The sequence below is a fragment of the Nothobranchius furzeri genome, chromosome 5 (assembly GCF_043380555.1).
Source record: "Nothobranchius furzeri strain GRZ-AD chromosome 5, NfurGRZ-RIMD1, whole genome shotgun sequence".
NCBI classification, from domain to species: domain Eukaryota; kingdom Metazoa; phylum Chordata; class Actinopteri; order Cyprinodontiformes; family Nothobranchiidae; genus Nothobranchius; species Nothobranchius furzeri.
In genome coordinates, this window is record NC_091745.1 from 59,691,210 (window position 1) to 59,713,016 (window position 21,807).

The following is a 21,807-nucleotide window of genomic DNA, read 5'->3' on the forward strand; positions in this document are numbered from 1 at the left end:
AGATCAATCGAATAAGTTAATTCAGTTAATCCATTCAGTTAATATGTAAAACAATCTAAATGCCAAAGATTTGTTTTATAACTCCAGAAGTTGTATTGTTTCTGGGTCTTTGTTCATGGAAGACGTGTGTTGCTGTTGGTTTGCAGATTCATGTTCAGACTGAGTTTTTATCTATTATTTATTTGAATCATCTCTTGAGACAAGCTGATGTTCTGTTGTTGATACCAGATTTATTTGGTTGAACCTGAACAAAGCTCTGATCACTGACCTTCATCAGTTGTGCTTCAGGGATCCTCTCATCCAATCAGAGGGCTTCACAGCCTGCTGCCTGCCTCTTGAGTCATGGTCTAGGACTCCTGATTCCACCTGAGCAGGTAGATGAGGAGGAAAAAGAGGGTATGGTTGGTCCCTCTCAAGATGACTCAGCATTTCTGCAGGTTTATAAAGGGACAGTGATGCTGGGTGTGTCACCACGGAGACGATGGCCTGGCTGCTCTACATCGCCTGCATCCTGGTCTGGAGCCCAGAGCTGCTGCTGGGCCAAGCCTCAGGTAAACAGATGAATGATCCTGATCCAGACTCCGTGTGTCCTCCTCTACCAACCCAACTGACTGGCTGTGACCTTTGACCCGCAGGTCCTGGCAGCTGTGCGGTGAGGTTCAGGCAGCTCCTACGTTCCCCTGGCTCTTCTTCCCCTCCTCAGTGTGCTGAAGATGGCAGCTTCCTCCCTGTTCAGTGTAAATTCATCAACACGACCAGCCAAACAGAAATGGAGCTGCTAACCACCTACAACAGGTAGCACATCTGCTCTGTTTGAGTCTTCGTGTTCAACTCCAGACTTCTTCATGTCTCTTTGCTGTTTCAGATTTCCTGAAGCCTTCGAGACATTCAGTAACTTCAGGAGATTTTTCCCACTCGTTTCCTCGTACTGCTTTTGTTCAGACGGTCAGGGCGGAGAGCTCCAGAACACAGGTGAGACCCAGATGTCCCAACCTGACTCTGTCTGCATCAAACAGCTGAAGGTCTGTGACCACTCACCTCACCCCCACTTCCATCGGATAAAAACAAGAAACCAGGAAGTCTAAAAGATTTTGAGTTAGTCCCTGAAGTGGAACGCACCTGCAAATGAAAACAAACCAACAACAAAACCATAAAACAGTCACCTGTATAGGATGGAGGAGGTGGAGGATGATGATGGAGGTGTGTGCTTCCTGTCCAGGTGTGGTGCTGCTCCTCTCTGAAGTCTACGACTCAGCCTTCTCTGGTCTTGGTTCTGGTTCCTCCTTCTCTCAGAGCAGCATCTACAGAATCCTGCAGCGGAGGATGCTGGGAGTTCGGCTCGCCACCACCGGAGCCTTCAGATGTAAATTTCTTTGATTTAAACTAAGATGATCCAAACCCCTTTTCAATAAACTTCATGTGGTTCTGTCAGAGTTCTGATCCAAACAGGTTATATGGTACCATTTGTACAATGATGTAACATGTCAGGAACACTAGGATAGTTGCTGTTTACCAGTTAAACCAGACATCTTTGATGGGCTTGGTCAGGTCCGTCTCCCTGTGAGGAGCAGCGTCGGGCAGCCATGGAGTCCAAAAGTGTTTTCATCCCATCCTGTGAACCTGGAGGATCGTTCAGCTCCAGACAGTGTCAGCGGGGGGGCCAGTGCTGGTGCGTGGACCCCACAGGAAGAGAGCTTCCTGGGACTCGTCAGCTTGGAGAGGCCCTGGTCTGCGGTTAGTGATCTACTGATCTTCACAGTGTGAACACACTGAGATGGTCTGATTGAGTTGATCATCATGAACGCATCCTTTTAATAGCATCCTCATGAATCAGCTCAATATCAAAATAAAAGCCTCTGTGGGGATTTCCCTCACATCAAGTCTCCACTTTAGACACAACAGTTAGTTGATGTTTCACTATGTTTGTGCAGGTGTGACTCTGATGTAGACCAGACAACTGGAAATGCACCACACACACACACACACACACACACACAAACGCACGCGCACACACACACACACACACACACACACACACACACACACACACACACACACACACACACACACACGCACGCACACACACACACACACACACACACACACGCATGCACGCACGCACACACACACGCACACGCACGCACGTACGCACGCACACACGCACACACACACACACACACACACACACACACACACACACACACACAAAGTAGTTGTTTTTTTTATTCCCTTCCTAATAAATAATTTTTTTTCCATGAAAACTCTTTGTCTTCCTTCTCCTCCAGGTTCTGGTCCAGATGACTGTCTGTCTCAGCGCCATCTGGCTCTGTCCCGGCTCTTCTCTGGTCCTGTACGTGCTCCTACCCAGTCCCTTTCTGGATCTTCACGTTCCTGCCTGCCCCTCCTCCGTCCTCTCAGGAACCTGTTACCGCTGGAGGTGGATCTGACCTCCTTCCTGTCTCGGCTGAACGAAGTTCTGCATGGTCTCTTTCCCTCGGTGGGCGAAGCTCTGCAGGCTCTGGCTCTGTCTTCGCCCCGTCGCCTCCAGGAGGACCTGTTTGGAGGGAAGTTCTTGAAGAATGCAGCAACATTCAACCTCAGCGGGGTGCTGGGAGCTCTGGGATCTCTGGATTATGATCAACTGACCTCTCAGAGCATTAGTCTGCTGAAGAATCGGGATCTAGTCCAGTCTGTCAGCCAAGCCCTCGAGGACCCGGCCTTTCTGTCCGCTCTCCATCAAACACTGATGAGTCTGAGCAGCCCCCCCTCAGCATCACTGGATCAGGTCTGAAAGATGCTGACACTCCTGCTCCTTAAACTGGGTTGAGTTACAACAGCAAGTCTGCAAAACTATCTTAGTTATTCTGCGCCTGATTGGTCATCATCACTCATGTGACTTCACTTCCTGTCTCAGCTTGTTGTTTTTCAGTAATAGGTTCAGATCTTGACCCTGTTTTTTTTTAGAAGAACTAAAGTTCTGACTGTTGGACTAAGGGTCCGTTCTGATGTTTTCCAGGTTCTGAATCCTCTCCTGCGTTCTTGCTCTGATGAAGATGATGATGTGGCGGACTTGTTCGTGCCTCGCTGCACGGCCAGCGGCGGTTTCCAAGAGGTCCAGTGTCGAGGTTCTGAGTGTTGGTGCATTGACCCCGATGGTCAGGAGGTGATCGGATCTCGAACCTCCAGTCGTCCTTCTCGCTGCCCATCCCGCTGTGAGAGAGCGCGGGCGATGGCCATGAAAACAATATCCAACATGGCTGCTGGTGCTGAGCTTCATATCCCAGCATGCTCGGAGAATGGAGACTTCCTGCCACTGCAGTGCATCGCATCACGCTGCTTCTGCGTGGACGCTGAAGGGAGGACTACCGCGGGTCCAGTAGGGGGTGCTGTCACATGTAAGGGGGCGGGGTTTAAATCTGCTGAACCTTTAACTTGCTTTTTTGATTGAAGGTTTTACTTTGACCTCGTTAATGTTTTGTTTCAGGTCCAGAGAAGAAAACGACGTCTGAAGGTCAGAACAAAACTAAAAGTATAAACACTCCTCCACCAATCAGCACCTAGAGAACTGAATGTTGTTTATTTTGTTTAAAATCTTCATAAAGTTTATGACATATTTCTAGTGGCTCTGACTTTGATAGCTGAAGGTGTTTGCTCTGAAGGATGCGAACAATGAGACGACTCCACGAACGGCTGGAGTTAAATCATAATAAAACTTATTTTAAACGGTTTTGTGAGAAATCTGAAACCTTTCCTGTCGACGGATCAGCAGCAGGAAGCACTCTGCTGAAAATCCTTCAACATATACATGTCTTTTCCTTTTAATGCAGTGAAACTGTTTTTGTCTCATTTGATTTTTGAAAAGTTTCTGGCCTGAACAGAACCATCAGCTGGACGCTGGTGCATCAAGGTGAGCTGCTCACCTGTTGATCACCTGTTTCAGGTCGGTGCTCTGAGAAACTTGCTGAGGTCACAGCATTCCGACAGGAAGTGAAGCGCATCATCACGCTGTCTAACTCATCCCACTCCCCCCTGGGTTATGGATTCCTATTGGCTGAAGGTTTGAATCTGACACCTGAAGAGCTGCAGATCAGCCAATCAGAGGAAGAGCTGCAGGTGACTGAGAAGCTGCTGAGTCGCTCCAACTCTGCTCTACAACTGGCTGCTTTCTCCAGTGAGTCACAGCAGCAGAAAAAATATTCATTTGATTTAGGAAACGATCAGATTTGTTTACAGGAAACTGGACATTTTAAACCTTTAGTTGTTGCTATACCGACATTTAGACTGCCCACCTGTCAGGGTTACTTTTACAAATAAGAACAATAAAAGTTTGTCTTTTTTTACACTAAAATGTCAAATCTGTGTAACTGTTGAAGTTATTCAATCAGTTTAATTAATTTGTATCTGTATCAGCTGTTCAGATGCTGCTTCCTCCTCATCGTCGCTCCTATCAGCCATTCACGCCACAGTGTGATGCTGATGGGAACTGGAGGCTGACTCAGTGTTACCACAGCACAGGTCTCACACACACACACACACACACACACACACACACACACACACACACACACACACACACTGCACACCAACGTTACACAAACCTTTAGTTGCTGCTATGATGGCTTAACCGTGTAAAATGAAACCAGGATGAGTGAAAATCAATGAGATGAGCGGTAAACATGTTCTCTAGTGTAAAACAGTGTTTGATGTTTGTGTGTTCAGGTCAGTGTTGGTGTGTCAATGATGATGGAGAATATGTCCCTGATTCTCTAACCAGCCGCTCTCTTAACCTGCCTAAATGTAAGAAAACCCAGACTATGACCTGATTAAGATCTTTGGTAATGTTTTATCTAAAACTGTAGTTGCTGGAGAGAAAAAGCATACATTTTTAACTTTTATGGTCACACAATATCATGAAAATCTTTTTTGGTAGATAAAACTTAAATTTTGTTATTTTCTTTATTAAAAGCAGAGATCAGCATGAGGAGCAGGTTTCATTAAAGGTTTATAATGTTTTATTTGTCTTCTATGATGTTTGTTTTTGTCCTGCAGGTCTGACACGCTGTCAGAGAGCTGAGGCAAACTCTCTGCTCTATGACTGGATGAAGGGCTCTGACATCACCAGCACCTTACCTTACTACCCACAGTGTGAGCAGGTAAAGACACACACACACTCACATTTTGTCTAGTAACAAAATAAGGTGTGTGTAACAGCTGCAGCCTAGAAATCTCATGGGGCTTAAAGGAGATGTACAGTTGGATGTCATCTGCATAGTGATGACAGGACATTTGTTTAAAAGAGCTCAGGATGTGCTGAAGAGGGAGCAGATAGAGGAGGAACAGTAGAAGCCCCAATACAGAACCTTGTGGGACACCATGGTCGAGGGAGGTGGTGGGGGACCGAAACTTAGAGACAGCCACAGAGAAATGGTAAATGGCCTGTATTTGATATAGCGCCTTCTAGAATCCTGGAACCCCCCCAAGGCGCTTTACAACACAACCGGTCATTCACCCATTCACACACAGGAACGCTCAGACAAATAAGAGGAGAACCACTCCAGAGCAGATCCTACTAGGCCTACCCAGTGTCTCAGCCTCTCCAGTAGCAGGTGATGGTCAACAGTGTCAAAGGCTGCAGTCAGGTCCAGCAGGTTCAGAACAGAACAGTCCCCTGCATCACTGTGAGTCAGAAGACCCTAAGAAGAGTTGTTTCAGTGGAATGAGCTCTAAGAAAACCTGACTGGAAACTATCATAGATGTTATGCTCATCAAGCTGTGAGTTGTTTAGCCACAACCGTTTCCAAGATCTCGGAGATGAACGGTAGTTTAGAGATGGGTCTGAAGCTGCTATGGAGATAGGAGTCAAGGCTGTTTTTTAAGAAGCGGGTGGATTACAGCGTTCTTAAAGTAAGCAGGGACCTAAGCAGAAACCAGAAAAGCATTAATTATAGAGAGCAGCTGGGACTGATGGACTGAAAAGCAGCCAGCAGGTCAACAATCTGATTACAAACACAATCCTCAATTGTTAATTACAGTCCACTTCCCCAGATTATGTCATGAACCTCAGATCTGCTGCAGATCCGGATCCCCAGACTCCCTGAAGAAGATTTTCTTGGATTTAAGCTGATTTTTCAGTTTCAAATGTTTAAGCGTCTGATCTTTGACCTCTGCATCGTTCAGCTCAAGGGATGAGCCGTAGTTGTTTGGAACCCTAACAAGCTTTTATTTTTCTGAGGTTGAAGGTTTATTTTTGTTTTAGAACCGGTTTCTTTCATGTTTTCAGGATGGTCGTTTCTCAGTGCTGCAGACAGGAGGTGCTGCAGGCTGGTGTGTCAACCCGCTGACTGGAGAGCCGGTCCAAACAGCAACTCGGAGTTCTACAGGACAGCTGACGTGTAAAAACACACACAGACACATGCGTGGTGTATTCACTGTCCCGCTTCACTCTATTATCCGTGTGACGCCTTCAGGTCCGAGTTGGTGTGAGCTGCAGGGACTTCAGTGTCGTCCAGATGGCTCCTTCGCACCACTTCAGTGTGATGTCACCTCCTGCTGGTGTGTGTCTGAAGATGGACAGGAAGTGGGAGGAACACAAACACTTCGGCAGACTGGACGCACGCCATCATGTGACCGTAAGTTTGCAGTAAAGTCATCAGGTATCAGGACAGCTCCCTAGGCTTGATGGAGGGGCTGCAGCTCCAATTCTGATTGGTCCACACATTTGTCCTTGTTCACTGCAGGTCCTCTTTGTCCTGAACCCACCATTACCCATGGTGCACTAGTCTGCCAACCAGCAACTGATGGACGTCAGAGCTGTGACCTGGTTTGTTACCATGGTTACCAGAATGCATTTCCTTCGAGCAGGTTCCTGTGTGAGACTGCGAGTGGTGGGTGGGGCGAAGACAATAAGCCACTGAGTGGAGCCTGCCAGAGTAAGGTCACGACCTTTGACCCCAAAGCCTGATTGATGTTGAATAAAGCTGAATTGAATCTCCTGTTTGTGTTTAGTGTCCCAGCCTCTGCAATTGGTGTCGTCTTCTCAGCTCTGGTCAGTATCGTTATCATCGCCCTGCTCTCAGATCAGTTTAATCGCTCTACAGAATCAGCTGTTCATCATGATGACCAGCAGGGGGCTCTGCTACGCTCAGGTGAACTAGACTGGGTTAGAAACTGGTTCTCATTCAGGTTTTTTTAATTAATAGTCAGGATCCTCACCTGTGTGTGTGTGTGTGTGTGTGTGTGTGTGTGTGTGTGTGTGTGTGTGTGTGTGTGTGTGTGTGTGTGTGTGTGTGTGTAGCTTCCCTCATCGGGCAGGTCCGTGTCGCTTTGTGACGACTCGTCTGTGAGTCTTCGATGTGACAGTGATGCCTCTCTGAGGTTAAACCTCAGATGGACCACCTCCCTCTCTGACCTCCCGACCTCTGACCTCCCTGACCTTCATGATGTCGGTGAGTTTAGCGGTAATCTTTTGAATGTCGGGAGTTTTCATTTCTGAATTTTTTTTTCTTTGCCCCAGCGCTGTTCCTGAATGAATCCAAACTTCTGGAAGGAGTGCAGGAACTTTTTGGTAATCTCCGCTCCTCGTTGGCCTTTGAACCCAAACTGGTTTCTATGACAGCATCAAGATTTGGCTGTCACCGTGGTTACCACCTGGACAGTGACGGTGATGGCTGTGGTGAGTCCGGAGATGTTTATAAAGAAAAGCAATTATGCCAAACCTGGATCATCCCTTTAGTTTAGCAGCCTCTAGAGTGGGTTGGAGGTTAAGCCTAAACTCAGTTTATACACAACGTTTAATAGTGGTTTCAGCAGATTAACAGGAGCTTAACCTTATAGTTGCTCTTTTGTTGAAACACAAGTTTTTGGGAAGTTTTGTTCCTTGGAGGAACAGACTGAATCTGGACTTGGGACACTCCTGTAGACGAAAGATTTGGTGCTGATCTGGATCCAGTTTTCATGTCTCGCAGTTGGTTCTGTTAAACACCGCTCCAAAAGTGAAACGTGAGGATAGAAGCTCAGAAGCTCATTGTTGTGTAATCACAAGTTGCACACACCACACCGCGCCGTCTGCAATAGATGCAGCTTGAGTTTCCCCAGTTTACATCGCCGCATCCTCACTACGGTCTCAGGGTGCAGGTGTCTTTCTCCATCAATCACCAGGTGAGAGGCGGGTTCACCTGGATGAGTCTCCAGTCCATCACAGGGGAACACTGAGACAAACAACCAGTCACACTCACTCACACCTAAAGACAATTTAAAGCATACAGTATGTCACTTAGACATGCCATCTGCAGATAACTTGACATGCGTGTTTTTGGCCAGAGAGAGGAGACTGGAGGAAAGCCATTGCATGCATGATGGAGAGAAAATACTAACCACACAGAAAGGATAAAGCTTGGATTTGAACTTGTGACCTTCTTGCTCTGAGGGACCAGACCCGCCAACTGGTCCACCATGCAGCCACTTAAGAATCCCTTACTATCTGAGTCTTGCTATTTGATGCAGATGATAAAACACAGATCTAGTTATAGCCTTAATATGACCAGAGAAACTCAGGTCTGAATCAATTATGGCACTAAGATTTCTAACCCGAGTCTTTGTATTTATTCCTCCAGAACCAAGCTGACGTCCGTCCTATCCTTCTTATAGGACGATAACTTCAGCCTTGTCTTTGTTTTACTGAAGGAAGTTTGACTGCATCCAGTCTTTAATTTGCTCCAAACACTGACAGAGTGAGTCTAGGGGACCACGGTCACTAGTTGATAGAGTTAGATAGATCTGGGTGTCATCTGCATAACTATGATAGGTAATGTTATTGTTTATGACCTGACCCAGGGGGAACATGTTGAGATTAAAGACCAGTGGTCCAAGAATCGAACCTTGGGGGACCCCACATGTCATGGTGATCAGCTCTGATTTGTGATCACCAATAGAAAAAACATAATCCCTGTCTTTGAGATATGACCAGAAACAACTATGAACTGTGCCTGATAGTTCCAGCCAGTTGATGAGTCTATCAGGAAGGATGTTGTGGTCCAGCAGGAGAAAGACACGATGGATACTACATCAGTGTCAGTTCTACCGCCCAGCTGTTCCAGAGCTTAAAGACTGGGTTTCTTTTTTTGTTTCTTTAGTCATTTGTCCTGCTGGCAGTTTCTACCAAGAGGAGGCATGTATTCCCTGTCCTCAGGGAACCTATCAGGAAGAACAGGGGCGGGACTTCTGCAACAGGTGTCCTAGAGGAAAATCACCTGCTGGAGCATCATCTGTCTATCAGTGTGAGTCCTTTTAGTTTTAACATCTGTCGTTGAAGGGAAAAGTGATCAAACAGTAAAGTTGAGAAAAAAAACCTTGAGCTAATGTGTGTGTGATGCTGACAGTTTTCTTTACCTTTCTGTCTCAGGTGAGACAGACTGTCAGAGGCGGGGCCTAAGGTGTTCACAGCAGGGTGACTTCCTGCCAGCTCAGCCTGACATCCTGTTGGGCAGGTGGAAGTGTTTCAGCAGCGAGGGGGCGGAGCTTGAGTGGACCGCCAGTGAAAAGCCTCTAACAGACGATGAATGCGCTGGTGAGGAATATAGCAGCCAATCAGAAACCAGATCTTTGAGTCTACTGCACATCAGCACATGGACTTGTCTTTCAGTTCTCAGCAGGTTTCAGGCTGTTCCTGGATCAGATCTGATACTCAGCGCTGAAGACGCAGAGGTCATTCAGACGATGACTTCTGACCTTAAAGCCTGTGTTCAAGGTCTCACGCACACATTCTTTGTTTAGTTTTAATTTTTTTACTTAAAGAGCAAGTCACCTCTTACAAGAAGCGTACTTCACTCCCGCTTCATGTTTGAAAAATGCAACAAATGCTGTTGCCTAGCAGACCAAGAGGGTGGAGCCGCTAACAAATACACACACTCACGTCATTGTGACATCATAATGTACCAGTTTACATCATAGCATACCTCTTAGCCAATAGCGGTGGCAGATTTAAATTCAAATGCAGTGAAGGGTTTTTACCTGACAACGGCACAACACTGACAGTTTCAGGCAGAAAATTTAAATTTTAACTAAAATGCACTAAAGTGCAAAATTATTGACTACACGTGTCTGCAGCACAATTAGACATGCATTTATATAGTTTATCAGAAAAAAAATAGTTGATTTGGGGGTGACTTGCTCTTTAATTAATTTTAAAATATAATTATTTTACAACAAAATAGTTCCACTTGCCACACTTAAATGAACAGGAGCAGACAGAAGAAAATCTTATATAAAGTCTGCCCTACTCTCACAAGTAAATAACTCATAACAATAAACTAAACTGTGTTATCTCATAAAATAGTCAGCTGCCTAGCAGCATGCCAAAAATAAAACAAGTAAATACTTCATTTTACATACATACACACACACACGCACGCCCACACACACGCACGCCCACACACACTTGTTGACAGATTCTGTTTGTGTTTCAGCGTGTGCAGCAGAGCCCTCCTGCCACCATGTGGCATTGTTCAACACACAGACCCAGTGTGAACTGTACAGCACACACACACTTAACACACAGTGCAGCGCCTCCCAGAAGGTACACACACCTTTCTGTTTGACCTGGTTGGTCTTAAAACTCAACATATTGCCTTTAAACTATAAATATAAACCCTTTTATAAAGTAATATTAATGTGATATGTAATTATTTTAATGTTGTGAAACTTGGCAGCCCGGCAGGTTTCTGGGTAATCCTCAGGCCGAGCAGTTTGATCAGCTGACGTGCTTACTGAGAGTGAAGGGCGGGGCTTCAGATCTGATCGTCCTCAGGAAGAAAGGTACATCAGTTTTGTTTAAAGTGGCAGTGTGTAGTTTCCTGGCGCTAGGGGACAGTTCATACATGTCAGAGTAGTTTTACACCATTTTGCTGTGACTGTCAATAGTTTCAAAAATCATCACGGTAAATATTGTTACTTGTGGAGCAGAAGGAATGTGACCTGCGTGACTCCTCAGACTTTGATGGTTCTTCAGTTAATTCCATCGAGAGAATGCAATACCAATTGTAGTTTTCTGGCGCTGCAGTTTCCGTATCTGCTTGAGGTCCTGCGCCTGCCGATGACGTCATCATACTACGGCAATACCGCTTGGCAAAAATATATTGCACCTTTTTTTAATTTCTTTTCTTTCACATAGGTTTTGGAAAGAGTTTAGCAGTTTTGTTATAAAATTTGCGTTTCTTACAGGCTAAATGTTTTTGAATGTGGTAACGTTGTGAAGTTGTACACCCGCTTCTAATGTTATCATCTGCTGTCATCCCCATTGAATGGACCCAGAATGTCCTTCCTGTACATCAGGGGTGTCAAACTCAAATTCATGTGGGCCAAAGTTAAAAACTGGGACGAAGTTACGGGACAAACTCAATATTATTTGAAAAGTGACTGCAAATGCACATTTTCCTTTATCTACAGATATGTACTGTTGAACCTCTTCATTTGGAAACAAACTTATTTTTGCAGTAATACTAAATGTGAAATAACCAAATCAAGCTAGTGAATTAAAAAAAATCACAATTCAGTGGAATCCGTTACTTTTCTCAATTTATTTCATTAATTTTTATTCCTTAAAATGTGGATATATTCAGTAATGGTTTTATTTTGGATATCTCAAATCTTTCATGTATTTTTATTTTGTTTTCTTTCTATTGATATTTCCAGAGATTAAAGGTAAAACTACACGTTGCCACTTTAAGGAGCCAAAACTTTTATCAGACACAAATTTCATGACAAAGTACCTCGTTTCTAAAGAGCAGTTTGAGCTTCATGTGTAGCTTATATGAATGATACAAAGCTTTGGGAGAGTGGGTGAATTCAGGTGTGTGTGTGTGTGTGTGTGTGTGTGTGTGTGTGTGTGTGTGTGTGTTCTGTTTTAGGGGCGGAGTTTTCATCTCAGCAGCAACAGAAGAGTTTTGTGAGGATAAGGATGAAGAAGGCCGTCTCAGGTGTGTTCAGAAGTCAGGTGTTCTCTTCCAAGGAGACGTCTCTGTCAGACGCTCATCGTTTCTGTCAGGACGGCTGTAGCCGTGACGCCTGCTGCAGTGGGTTTGTCCTCAACCAGATCAACCTGGATGGAGGTGAGTTACCATGGAAACAAGAGTACAATACCTGATGATGATGATGATGATGATGATGATGATGATGATGATGATGATGATGATGAGCCGGGAAAGTTTTGGCCAGCTGAGACTTTAAACCAACAGTTGGATATGAAAGATGTAATCATTTAATGAACAGATAAACATTTAGATAATTGATTATAGAGAATGAGGAGCTCAGACCCATGTGGCATTAATGAAATGATGAATGTGTGGGTGAATGACTTGTATGCTCCGTACATTTTCAGGTTATTTGTTCTGTGGTTGGCTGAAAGCTCCATCCGTCCTGATGTGTGAAGAGCAGGACTGGGATGTGATTGGACAAGGGTCAGCCAACAGAGTGTGTGGGGCGGGGCTTAGCTTCGACAAGCAGCAGCGCAGCCTCCAGCTGGACTTTGGGGGACAGAAGTTTACAATCAGTAAGAAAAAGAAATTACAAAAAGTAGAAACACGAGTCGTTCAGAACCGCCTGCACTCAAACAGAGCTTCCATTTGTTCAGCTGATTCTGGTCTAGCTGACGTGGAGAATAGAACCGACAACCAGCTCTCCATCACCAGCTTCCAGGCCATCTACCTGAATACAGGTACCGTTCTGGACCATGTGCCTTGTGTTCTGCTCTGGTTCTGGTTGTCATGTGTTTTGTTGTGTGTCAGATGCAACAGCCAGTGGTTCTGGATCTTCCTGTGCTGCAGCTGACTCTATTCCTCCTCTGAACGGTTTGGATCAGACAATCATGTCCAAAAGCTGTGATTTGATGTTTGACCCTGAATCAGGAAATGTTCTGTTTGCAGCGTCGGTCCGGATGAAGTTTGAGGCTCTGTCCAACAATGACGTTCTTGTGGATCCTCAAAGCAAAATTCCCGTTCTCTCCTTCTGGCTCAATAAGAAAAACTACAACTCCCAGCAGGCACTGCTGTGGTGTCTCACACGTATGTAGTCGTGTCTTCTTTACTCCACTCCTAAGCAGGTCTGGTTTACTTTTCCAAGCACCAGCTGACCATCAGCTGTTAAAATCACGTGGTAAGTGCCAGGAGAGACTGGACTCGGTTTGTTGTTGTTTTGGTCCCAGGTTGTGATGAAGAGCAGCAGTGTTCCACCTCCGAACTCAGAGACTCAGAACCAGCAGGGTTCTATAGCTGTTCGCTTTATCCCAACACCAGAGTGTGTGGAGCCTACAGCAAACTATCACAACAATCCTGCCTCCTCCTGCTGCAGCGAGAGCCCAACAGCACCTACAGCAAGAGGGGTGAGTGGCTGAAACACTCATGTGTTCATCAACCCAACGAGGGACCTTTACTTTTGCTCTCATGGAAGAATTCATGTTTTATCACTTTAAACCAAGTTTCTTCTGAAAGAAAATCCTGGAATGGATAAATGACACAAAGTGTCAGTGTGTTGTTATTGCTTTACTGTTGTGTTGTTGCTGTGGTCATTGTGTTATTGTTTAGTTTGTTTTTTGTTATTTTGTTGTTATTTTCTTGTAGTGGTTATTATTGTGTTGTTTTTGTTTAGTGGATCTGACTGGACCTGTGAAGAGTTTCTATCAGAGAGTTTCCTTCCAGAAGTTGGTTTCTTATTCTGTCAGAAGCTGGATCTCCCTGGGAGAAAACACACAACTCTCTGAGGGGTAACACACACACATGCGCACCCACCCACACACACATGCATGGTGGCGCAGTGGTTAGCACTGTTGCCTCGCAGCATGAAGGTTGCAGGTTCAAAACTCGGCTGCGTCCTTTCTGCGTGGAGTTGCGTGTTCTCCCCATGCATGCGTGGGTTTCCTCCGGGCAGTCCGGTGTTCCCCACAGATCACAACATGCCCTATAGGTTATAAATTGTAAGTCGCTTTGGATAAAAGCGTCTGCCAAATAAATAAACATAAACACATACACACACACACATGCTTGATGATGGAATTGTTTTTATTGTTAACAATTTTGAGTCAGATATAAAAACGATCTGATCAGTTAGAATAAAAACAGAAAAAACAATATCATGGCTGTAATTTTCTCTCTCTCTCTCTCTGTGTGTGTGTGTGTGTGTGTGTGTGTGTGTGTGTGTGTGTGTGTGTGTGTGTGTGTGTGTGTGTGTGTGTGTGTGTGTGTGTGTGTGTGTGTGTGTGTGTGTGTGTGTGTGTGTGTTTAGTTTTAGGGGTTGTGAGCGGCGCTGTGATGAGGATCCTTGTTGCCGTGGTTTCGGTTTTGTCCGTAACAACAGAACAGAAGGTAACGCCAGGAAATACTGATTACATTTTTACAATCTGCTGTTTTCTTCCCAAAATTATAAAAATCTGACACAGGAAGAAACGTGTAACTGAGACAGAAAATCTCCTGATCCTCTAGAAATGAAGTTATTAGTGTTTACATGACTCTGACACAACGTTCTCCTGATAGAAGTCGGCTGTAGAAACCAGGAGGATGTGTGCGTTTTCTACAGCGGGTCGGCTGACAGAACAAATGTTTGTTTCAGAGGTGGTGTGTCTGCCTCTGATCAGCCTCGGCATCCAGACCTGCAGCCAAGGCGACATGACAACCTGGAGGACTTCGGACTGCAGACCTTCTAAAGTGAAGGCCACACCAGAACCGTTTGGCTGGTACCAGAAACCCGGTACCAACCACACAAGCACACACAGACTTGCCCAAAGTCTACCTAGTGACTGATGTGATGTTTGTGTTTTTAGTGAATCTGTGGAGTCCGTCTTCAGGTCTGTGTCCTCGGTTCAACCTGCCAAAGAACAACGGTGAGCCCGAGACCATGGAGCATGGTTCTGATCCAGTTCTGTTGTTCATGATTAGGTTCTGAGCAGCTGCCCTTTGTTCAAGTCTAAAGACTGAGAAGAATGAGTCTAGAAGTTGATCCAGAACCTTTAAAGGTTCTAGGAAGGTCCAGCAGATGTATGAAACAGGACTTTGGTTCCAGCCACCTTTAGAACCCTGCAGGACTCTGTGACTCTCTTGTTCTTAGTGTCGATGGACCAGTGGCGCAGCATCTCAGACTCATCAGTCCTGATTGACCCGTCTCTTACTACGTATGATGTCATCCATCTGAGCCACGATCTCACCACAGACCAGAACCAGACCAGGGACTGGTGTCTCCATGGTAACCAGAGTTAGTAACATGAGCTCAGGTGTTAACAGACCTGGTGTTAATAATCCCCGTTGTTCATTTAGCCTGCCAGGAGGCGGAGACTTGTGCCGCCGTATCACTCAGGCAAACGGAGTCCGCCGTTCGCTGCATCCTCTACCCTGATACTGTCACCTGTGGGTTAAGCTCCGCCTCCAGCCCCACTGTCTCCTGTCGACTCATCATCAGAGAGTCTGCTCCCCAGGTGTACCTGAGAACAGGTGAGCTGATGAGCCAATCACAGAAGACAAGGAATAACAGCTCAGCCACTGAGGTGTGTTTCTCTTTAGAGTGGCTTCCATCAGCGACGTCTATCTCCATCCCGGGTCATGGGACTCTGCAGGGGGTTGCCATGGAAACAGCCATAGGATCAGACACAAGGACTGTGATTCAGTTTCTGGGAGTCCCATACGCCCGTCCACCCATAGGGTCGCTCCGCTTTGAGGTGGCGCAGCCGGCTGATTGGATGGGAGACTGGGACGCCACCCGACCTCGGTAGTGTAACACCTGAGCCAGGATGTTCTAACGCCGTCTTCCTCTTGTGGCTCAGAACCTTTTACTGATTCTGTTTCAGTTCGAGCTGCGTTCAGCCAGGCGACGTCGACTCTGCAGCCTCCAGTGAGGATTGTCTCTACCTCAACATCTTTAGTCCTGCTGCTGTGGTGAGTCCAGCGGCCACGATGGTTTCCAACCATGAACTCTGTAACTAAACGACCAGCGGCTTGGACGATTTTAAGAAAGGACTTTCTGTTTCTGCCACCAGAGGGAGCGCGTTCCTGTCCTTGTTTTCTTCTTCAACCCTTCAGCCAATCAAAGCCCTGGACTGTTGGATGCCTCCGCCCTTGCTGCTATGGGTAACATCATCGTGGTAACAGCCAGCTACCGGACTGCAGCACTGGGCTTTCTGAGCACAGGTGAGTGAACACACACAGGTGAACACACAAAGGTGTCTCATCTCACTGAAAGTATCTCCAGGTGGTCTCCGTGGTAACTACGGCCTGTCGGACCAGGAGGCGGTGCTCCATTGGGTCAACGCCCACATCTATCTGGTGGGCGGAGACAAAAGTAGAGTAACAGTGGGGGCAGAGCGTCATGGTGCGGATGTGGCCAGCCTTCATCTCCTCTCCTCCTCTCCTCTGTTTCAGAGGATGATCCTGATGGTGAGAAGATACACCTTCCTCTTCCTCAGGGCCTCCAGTTTTAGAGGAACCAAACAATATCATGTTCTGTTTTTTTCCTGCAGGGCGGTTCTGTGTTTTCTCCCTCGCTGGTCCATACAACCTCGTCATCTAAACGTCAGGCGGTTGATCTAGCCCGAGAACTTGGCTGTGTCACCTCTGACCTCACTGATGACGGCCAGATGGTGTCCTGTCTCAGATCCGTCCCTGTTGACAAGCTGAACGCCGCTCAGACCAAAGTAGGTCCGTCTGTATTTATGGAGGTCCGGTTTTCTACGAGTCTGACCTGGGTGTGTTTATGTTGCAGCTGCTAGCGGTCAGCGGCCCGTTTCAGTCCTGGTCTCCAGTCCGGGAGTCCCAGTCCCAGTCCTTCCACAGGGTTGATCTCCTGCTGGGAACTTCAGTGAATGATGGTCTGATCAGCCGAGCTCGCAGGATAAAGGTCAGAGGTTGCAGCTGAAGTAGCAGCTCAGAGGTTTAAGGGAATGATGGTCACATGACTGTTTTTGTTCAGGACTTCGAGGCTCTCCAGGGCCGCGCCAACAGTAAGACGGCATTTTACGAGGCTCTGAGCCGCTCACTGGGCGGAGCCTCAGGAAACGAGCTGCTGAAGGATGCAGCGACCTGGTTCTACTCTCTGGACCACAGTCCAACCGCAGCCGGTTACAACCTGTTCTCCAGAGCGCTCAACAACGCCACCAGGTGAGAGGAAGCAGGTGGAGGTGTTTACACTCACACAATCGGATAATTCTTAATCCGTAAATGAGAATCAAAGCAGAAGGAACACTTGTGTCTGTAGAGTCGATTTAAAATCCACCCACCCATCCTTCCATTTTCTGAACCTGCTTGTCCGCGGGAAGAGGGGGGGGGGTATCTCCAGCGGTCAATGGGCAGTCGGGCGGGGTACACCCTGGACAAAGTGCCAATCTTTATAGTTTATCTCAGCTGTTGTGGGTAAGAGCTGTTTTTTTAAATAATCACATGACTCTTCTTGCTTTCTCACTGATGAGCCTCATTGTGTGGAAATGGAGATTAGTTTTTGTTAGTTCTACTGTAATATAAAAATAGGTCTTGGAAAAGTGAGCGGTTTGTTCCCTCAAGTTTTTATATGTTCAGATGGAACTCTAGTAACTAACAGGAAGTATCAGAACCACTTCCTGTCAGAATAATAAAAACAGGCTTAAATAATAACTGATGAGCCCACTTTTGATAATAATTTCTCTAAACTGAGGCTGATCAAAACCTACCAATACTAATGACAATAAATATTAATTATGCTGAACTAAAACAGCAAAGCAGGATTAGTTAAGTTTTAATTTGACACACAAAAAATAAAAGACAGACAGGCAGGGTGTAGCTGAAGCGTACAGTTAGCTTAATACGAGTCTGAGTCGAAACTCCCAGGTGGGCTAAACCATGAAGGTGTGTGAGACTTCACTGTTGTGTGGTCTACATGTGACATCAGATCATGACATCATCAAGCTTGTTTGTTTGCAGAGATCTGTTTATCATCTGTCCCACTGTGAAGATGGCCACCCACTGGGCCAACAGCAATGCCAATGTCTTCCTGTATCACCAGCCAGCTTCCAGTGCCAACAACAGGTAAACAGCTGATAGCTGAACAGTCATCCCGCAGACGGACGACTCAGTTCCTGCTCTAGTTTTCAGAGATCAGCGAAAACCCGGCACCATGCTGGGAAATAGGGTAAACTGGACTCAGCTGTTGGTCCAGAACCAGTTAAACCTGGACGTCTGGCTGCTGAGGACTGGATCAGGATTATTTATTTATATCCTGCTCTTCTCTGTAGGGCTGATAATTCGGTTCCTCTTGACGTTCAGTTCCTGTTTGGGTTTCCTCTCCATCCAATGAGCTCTCAGCGCTTCTCCTCCTCCGACCGACGCCTCTCACTCGCCGTGATGACCTACGTCTCCAGCTTCGTACGGACCGGGTCAGACACACGGTTCCGTCATGAATTCACCAGCTAGACAAACTTCATACAGTAAAGCCCACTTTTCCTGTTTTACCACAGGAACCCAAACCCATCTCGGGTGTGGGGGGAGTCAGTTCTTCCCTGCTGGCAGCCAGTCCTGTCATCTGAGGCCACACCCACCTACCTGGAGCTAAGCCCCACCCTCCAGCATCAGCAGGGCCTGAGTCAGAGTGCTTGCTCATTCTGGGATCAGCTGGGAAGCAGACTGGCCAGTAAAACGGGTAACATGTAATCTGATTACTCTGTTAAACATTTATTTGCTAATTTTGAAGTCAGAATTCCCTCCATCAGTTTAGTAAATGTTGACGACAGCAGGTACGACCGTGGTGAGCCACACCCACCTGTGTGAAAAGTCACAGGTACCAGGCACCTGAGGGGAGGGTCTACAAACATCCGCTAATCAAACCTCGTCAGCTGATTCTAAAAATAAACAACACAACAGCAAATAAATGCACAGCAGGAGTTAGTCGCCTCCCTCTGATGTTCAGCAACACTTATGTTATTATGGGATGTTGAGGAAGGTAATAAACTAAAGATTTTATAAGCTGTAGTGACACAAGTGTTGCTACACGATCAGAGGGAGGTGACTTGTTTCACACAGGTGTGATGCTAACGTGTCCGACCTGCAGCCTGATCAGGACACGGGTCCACTACATCTGAGAGACAGATTCTTTAGAAGGAGATGAAACTATTTTTACATAGCACCCCTCAAGATAAGGATCATGACGTGCTTCACAACAAAAATAAACATGATTAAAATATTTCCTAGTAAAAATGTAAAAAGTCAAAAGATTTAGATTAAAAAAATGTGAATAAATAAATAAATGAAAAGATAATCACGGGAAAAGACAGAATTGATAGAAACCACCAGCGTGAAAAGATCAACAGCAGGTCCCACAAAAGCCAGACACGAACTCGATGGGCTGCAAACTCAATTTGTTTCTCGCCATTAACTTTAATCTGCTGTTCTTAAAGGTGTGGATGACTGGAAAACCCTTTATAAATGATTTTTTTCTGATCATAATCAGTCCCTCTGAGTTTTTCATGCAGGTTGAGCATGAAAATCATCTCCTACACCTATCTCCTGCATTAGCTTCTGATAGACGGTGAAACTCTAGGATGTGAAAATCCTAACATTCATGGACTCACCCATGTTGATTCACGGCAAGGAAGGCTGTTGTTGGTTTAACCTCTGGGAAACTGCAGCGGATGTCTCGGCTAGTTAATGCTAACCGCTAGCATTAGCATCTCCTCCACCACACGGCAGAAACTGCTGCAGGCTTGCGTTATTTGTGGAGATAAAACATCCACGTTGCAAGTCAGGGGAAGAGGCACGTTGCTGTTATTCAATCCAAGGCGAGATGTTCAAATGTCAGAAAATAAGACTTTAGATCCTGCCATCTGAAGCTCGGCTGTGATGTGGGCTACTTCTATGTCTGAGAAATGGTGCACCGGTATATTTTCCCCCGAGAACGACTTACAAACCATCCGTTCCTACTAGAAACCAATGCAAATGTGTTGGTTAAATGAGTAATCTCACCTGAACATCCTCTACATCAGAGGAAATTAAAAAAACATGTCGTTTGTTTCATCTAAAGACTTTTATTCTATCTCCAGGTGCCTTGGGGGCGGAGCCTGTGCAGCTCCCACTGAAATCTCCAACTGAGAAAGACGCCTACAATTAGAAGGATGACATCACTGATTCATTGCCCATAATTCAGTTTGATTAATAAATTCTGCTGATTGATTCTGTCTCTAATCATAAATAAAAACATCTAAAGCTCAGTGATGTGTTTCTGGGGTGTGTGTGTGTGTGTGGGGGGGGGGGGGGGGTACCTACTTGGACTCAGGTGTCTCAGCCAATCACCAGCTTCCTCACTGCTTCACTTCCAGAACTGCAGGTAGAACAGAACCAGGAACATCTAAATGATTTTGTTTATTTAATTCTGTGGAAAGATCAACACAATTCCCAAAATCCCAAACTTCCAGTGTTGCTGCTGGGGAATTTTTTTAATGAATTAAACCAAATAAACTAAACACGTCTTGGTGATGAACATTTCTCTTTTCTACAAAACAAATATATTAACATAAATCTAACAACTTTATTATTGAGGAAAAGTAAATCAAAAAGGTTAAAGAAAAGAAAATGGACTCATTGATGGGCAGGTGAGCCTCTGGGACACCTGTAGCAGAAGCCCCGCCCCTCTGCCTCCTGCAGAAACATTAGATATTAAACTCAACAAGTTTACAACAGACATCAGTTTGACCACAGAGTGGAGCTCAGTGGCTGCTGACAACCCAGAAGCATGATGGGAGAAACCCCTCCTCCACCTGTGCAGGTGTATAAAGGAGTCTTTCTCTCTTTGCAAACAGACTCCTGCAGCTTCACACACTGAGATCTTTGTCACAAACGGTCGGATTTCCTGCAGAAAGATGGAGACGCTGCTCACTCTCTGCATCGCTCTCATGTTCGTTGCCTCAGGTAAAAAAAAAGTTAAACTAACAAAAGTTTCAGGTTTTCTTTCTTTTCTGGGTTTTTATGATCTGATGAACAGGTGAGAAATGAGACGAAAACATTTCAGGATGTCATTCAGGATTTCAAAGAAAGTAAAACTCTAAACCAGTAAAACATTTTCTTGTTGCCTGCTGCAGATTTCCATTTTTATCATGAAAATGTTTTAACTTTTGAATAAAAATCTCATGGTTTCAGCATCGCAAATGCTAAAAACAGAATTAGTTTGCTCTATAAACCTTTAATGAGATAAAGTTTATTTGTTTGGTTTTAGGCATCACACTTACAGCTTCATCTGGGTAGATTTTAACATTTATATTTAGGTAAAACATTGAGGTTGTCTTTCAGCTCAGGCTGGTGGAGGTTTTGACCCATCATATATTGAAGGAGCTGCACTGGCTTCCTGTAAAATTTTGGATCACTTTCAAAATCCATTCCTAACCTTGCCCCTCCATATCTCAGTGAACTGTTGCGAATTAACGTCCACATCCGAAGTCTTAGATCTTCCTCCTCCATCCATCTTTCAGTACCCCGTTTCCGTTTGTCTACCATGGGGTCCAGAGCGTTCAGTCGCTCTGCCCCTCAACTCTGGAATTCTCTTCCACCTGAGATTCGCAACACTGACTCCTTTTCAATTTTCAAATCAAATCTCAAAACTTGTTCAAAAATGCTTTTTGTTTGTGAATCTCCATCCATCCATCCATCCATTTATTTGTTTTCTGTCATCTGTTATCTGTTCTATTGCTTTTATTGCTTTCTAGTCTTTGATTTAATTGAAGTGATATTACTTTGTTTTATCATGATGTGTTCTATTTTGTCTTACTGTAAGGTGACCTTGAGTGCCAAGAAAGGTGCCTACAAATAAAATGAAATTTTA

The 21,807-nt window shown here is 45.4% G+C and overlaps 1 protein-coding gene across 1 annotated transcript; it reads left to right on the top strand.

Moving 5' to 3' along the window:
- The first annotated feature begins 481 nt into the window (after positions 1 to 481).
- Positions 482 to 20,203, top strand: tg (thyroglobulin). The gene is made up of 46 exons (XM_054741247.2): positions 482 to 551; positions 636 to 795; positions 866 to 972; positions 1,220 to 1,363; positions 1,549 to 1,734; positions 2,286 to 2,785; positions 3,017 to 3,395; positions 3,485 to 3,511; positions 3,941 to 4,171; positions 4,411 to 4,515; positions 4,720 to 4,797; positions 5,050 to 5,153; positions 6,281 to 6,392; positions 6,468 to 6,629; positions 6,738 to 6,929; positions 7,006 to 7,145; positions 7,295 to 7,445; positions 7,514 to 7,672; positions 9,132 to 9,275; positions 9,401 to 9,565; positions 9,641 to 9,745; positions 10,464 to 10,573; positions 10,707 to 10,812; positions 11,904 to 12,104; positions 12,374 to 12,544; positions 12,626 to 12,709; positions 12,780 to 12,842; positions 12,918 to 13,055; positions 13,196 to 13,372; positions 13,639 to 13,753; positions 14,272 to 14,351; positions 14,596 to 14,733; positions 14,807 to 14,866; positions 15,091 to 15,225; positions 15,297 to 15,470; positions 15,540 to 15,744; positions 15,824 to 15,911; positions 16,013 to 16,163; positions 16,225 to 16,409; positions 16,493 to 16,666; positions 16,735 to 16,869; positions 16,942 to 17,129; positions 17,925 to 18,029; positions 18,236 to 18,376; positions 18,458 to 18,639; positions 20,036 to 20,203. Exons 1-46 carry the CDS (start codon positions 482 to 484, stop codon positions 20,101 to 20,103), a joined length of 6,795 nt encoding a protein of 2,264 aa, XP_054597222.2. The 3' UTR covers positions 20,104 to 20,203.
- Positions 20,204 to 21,807: the final 1,604 nt, after the last annotated feature.

Excerpts from the sequence above, each read along its gene's own strand:
- tg (XM_054741247.2), top strand. The coding sequence starts at position 482 with ATGGCCTGGCTGCTCTACATCGCCTGCATCCTGGTCTGGAGCCCAGAG. Across the intron at positions 5,154-6,280 it reads ACTACCCACAGTGTGAGCAG|GATGGTCGTTTCTCAGTGCT; the intron begins GTAAAGACACAC and ends TCATGTTTTCAG. Across the intron at positions 15,226-15,296 it reads CAGGGACTGGTGTCTCCATG|CCTGCCAGGAGGCGGAGACT; the intron begins GTAACCAGAGTT and ends TTGTTCATTTAG.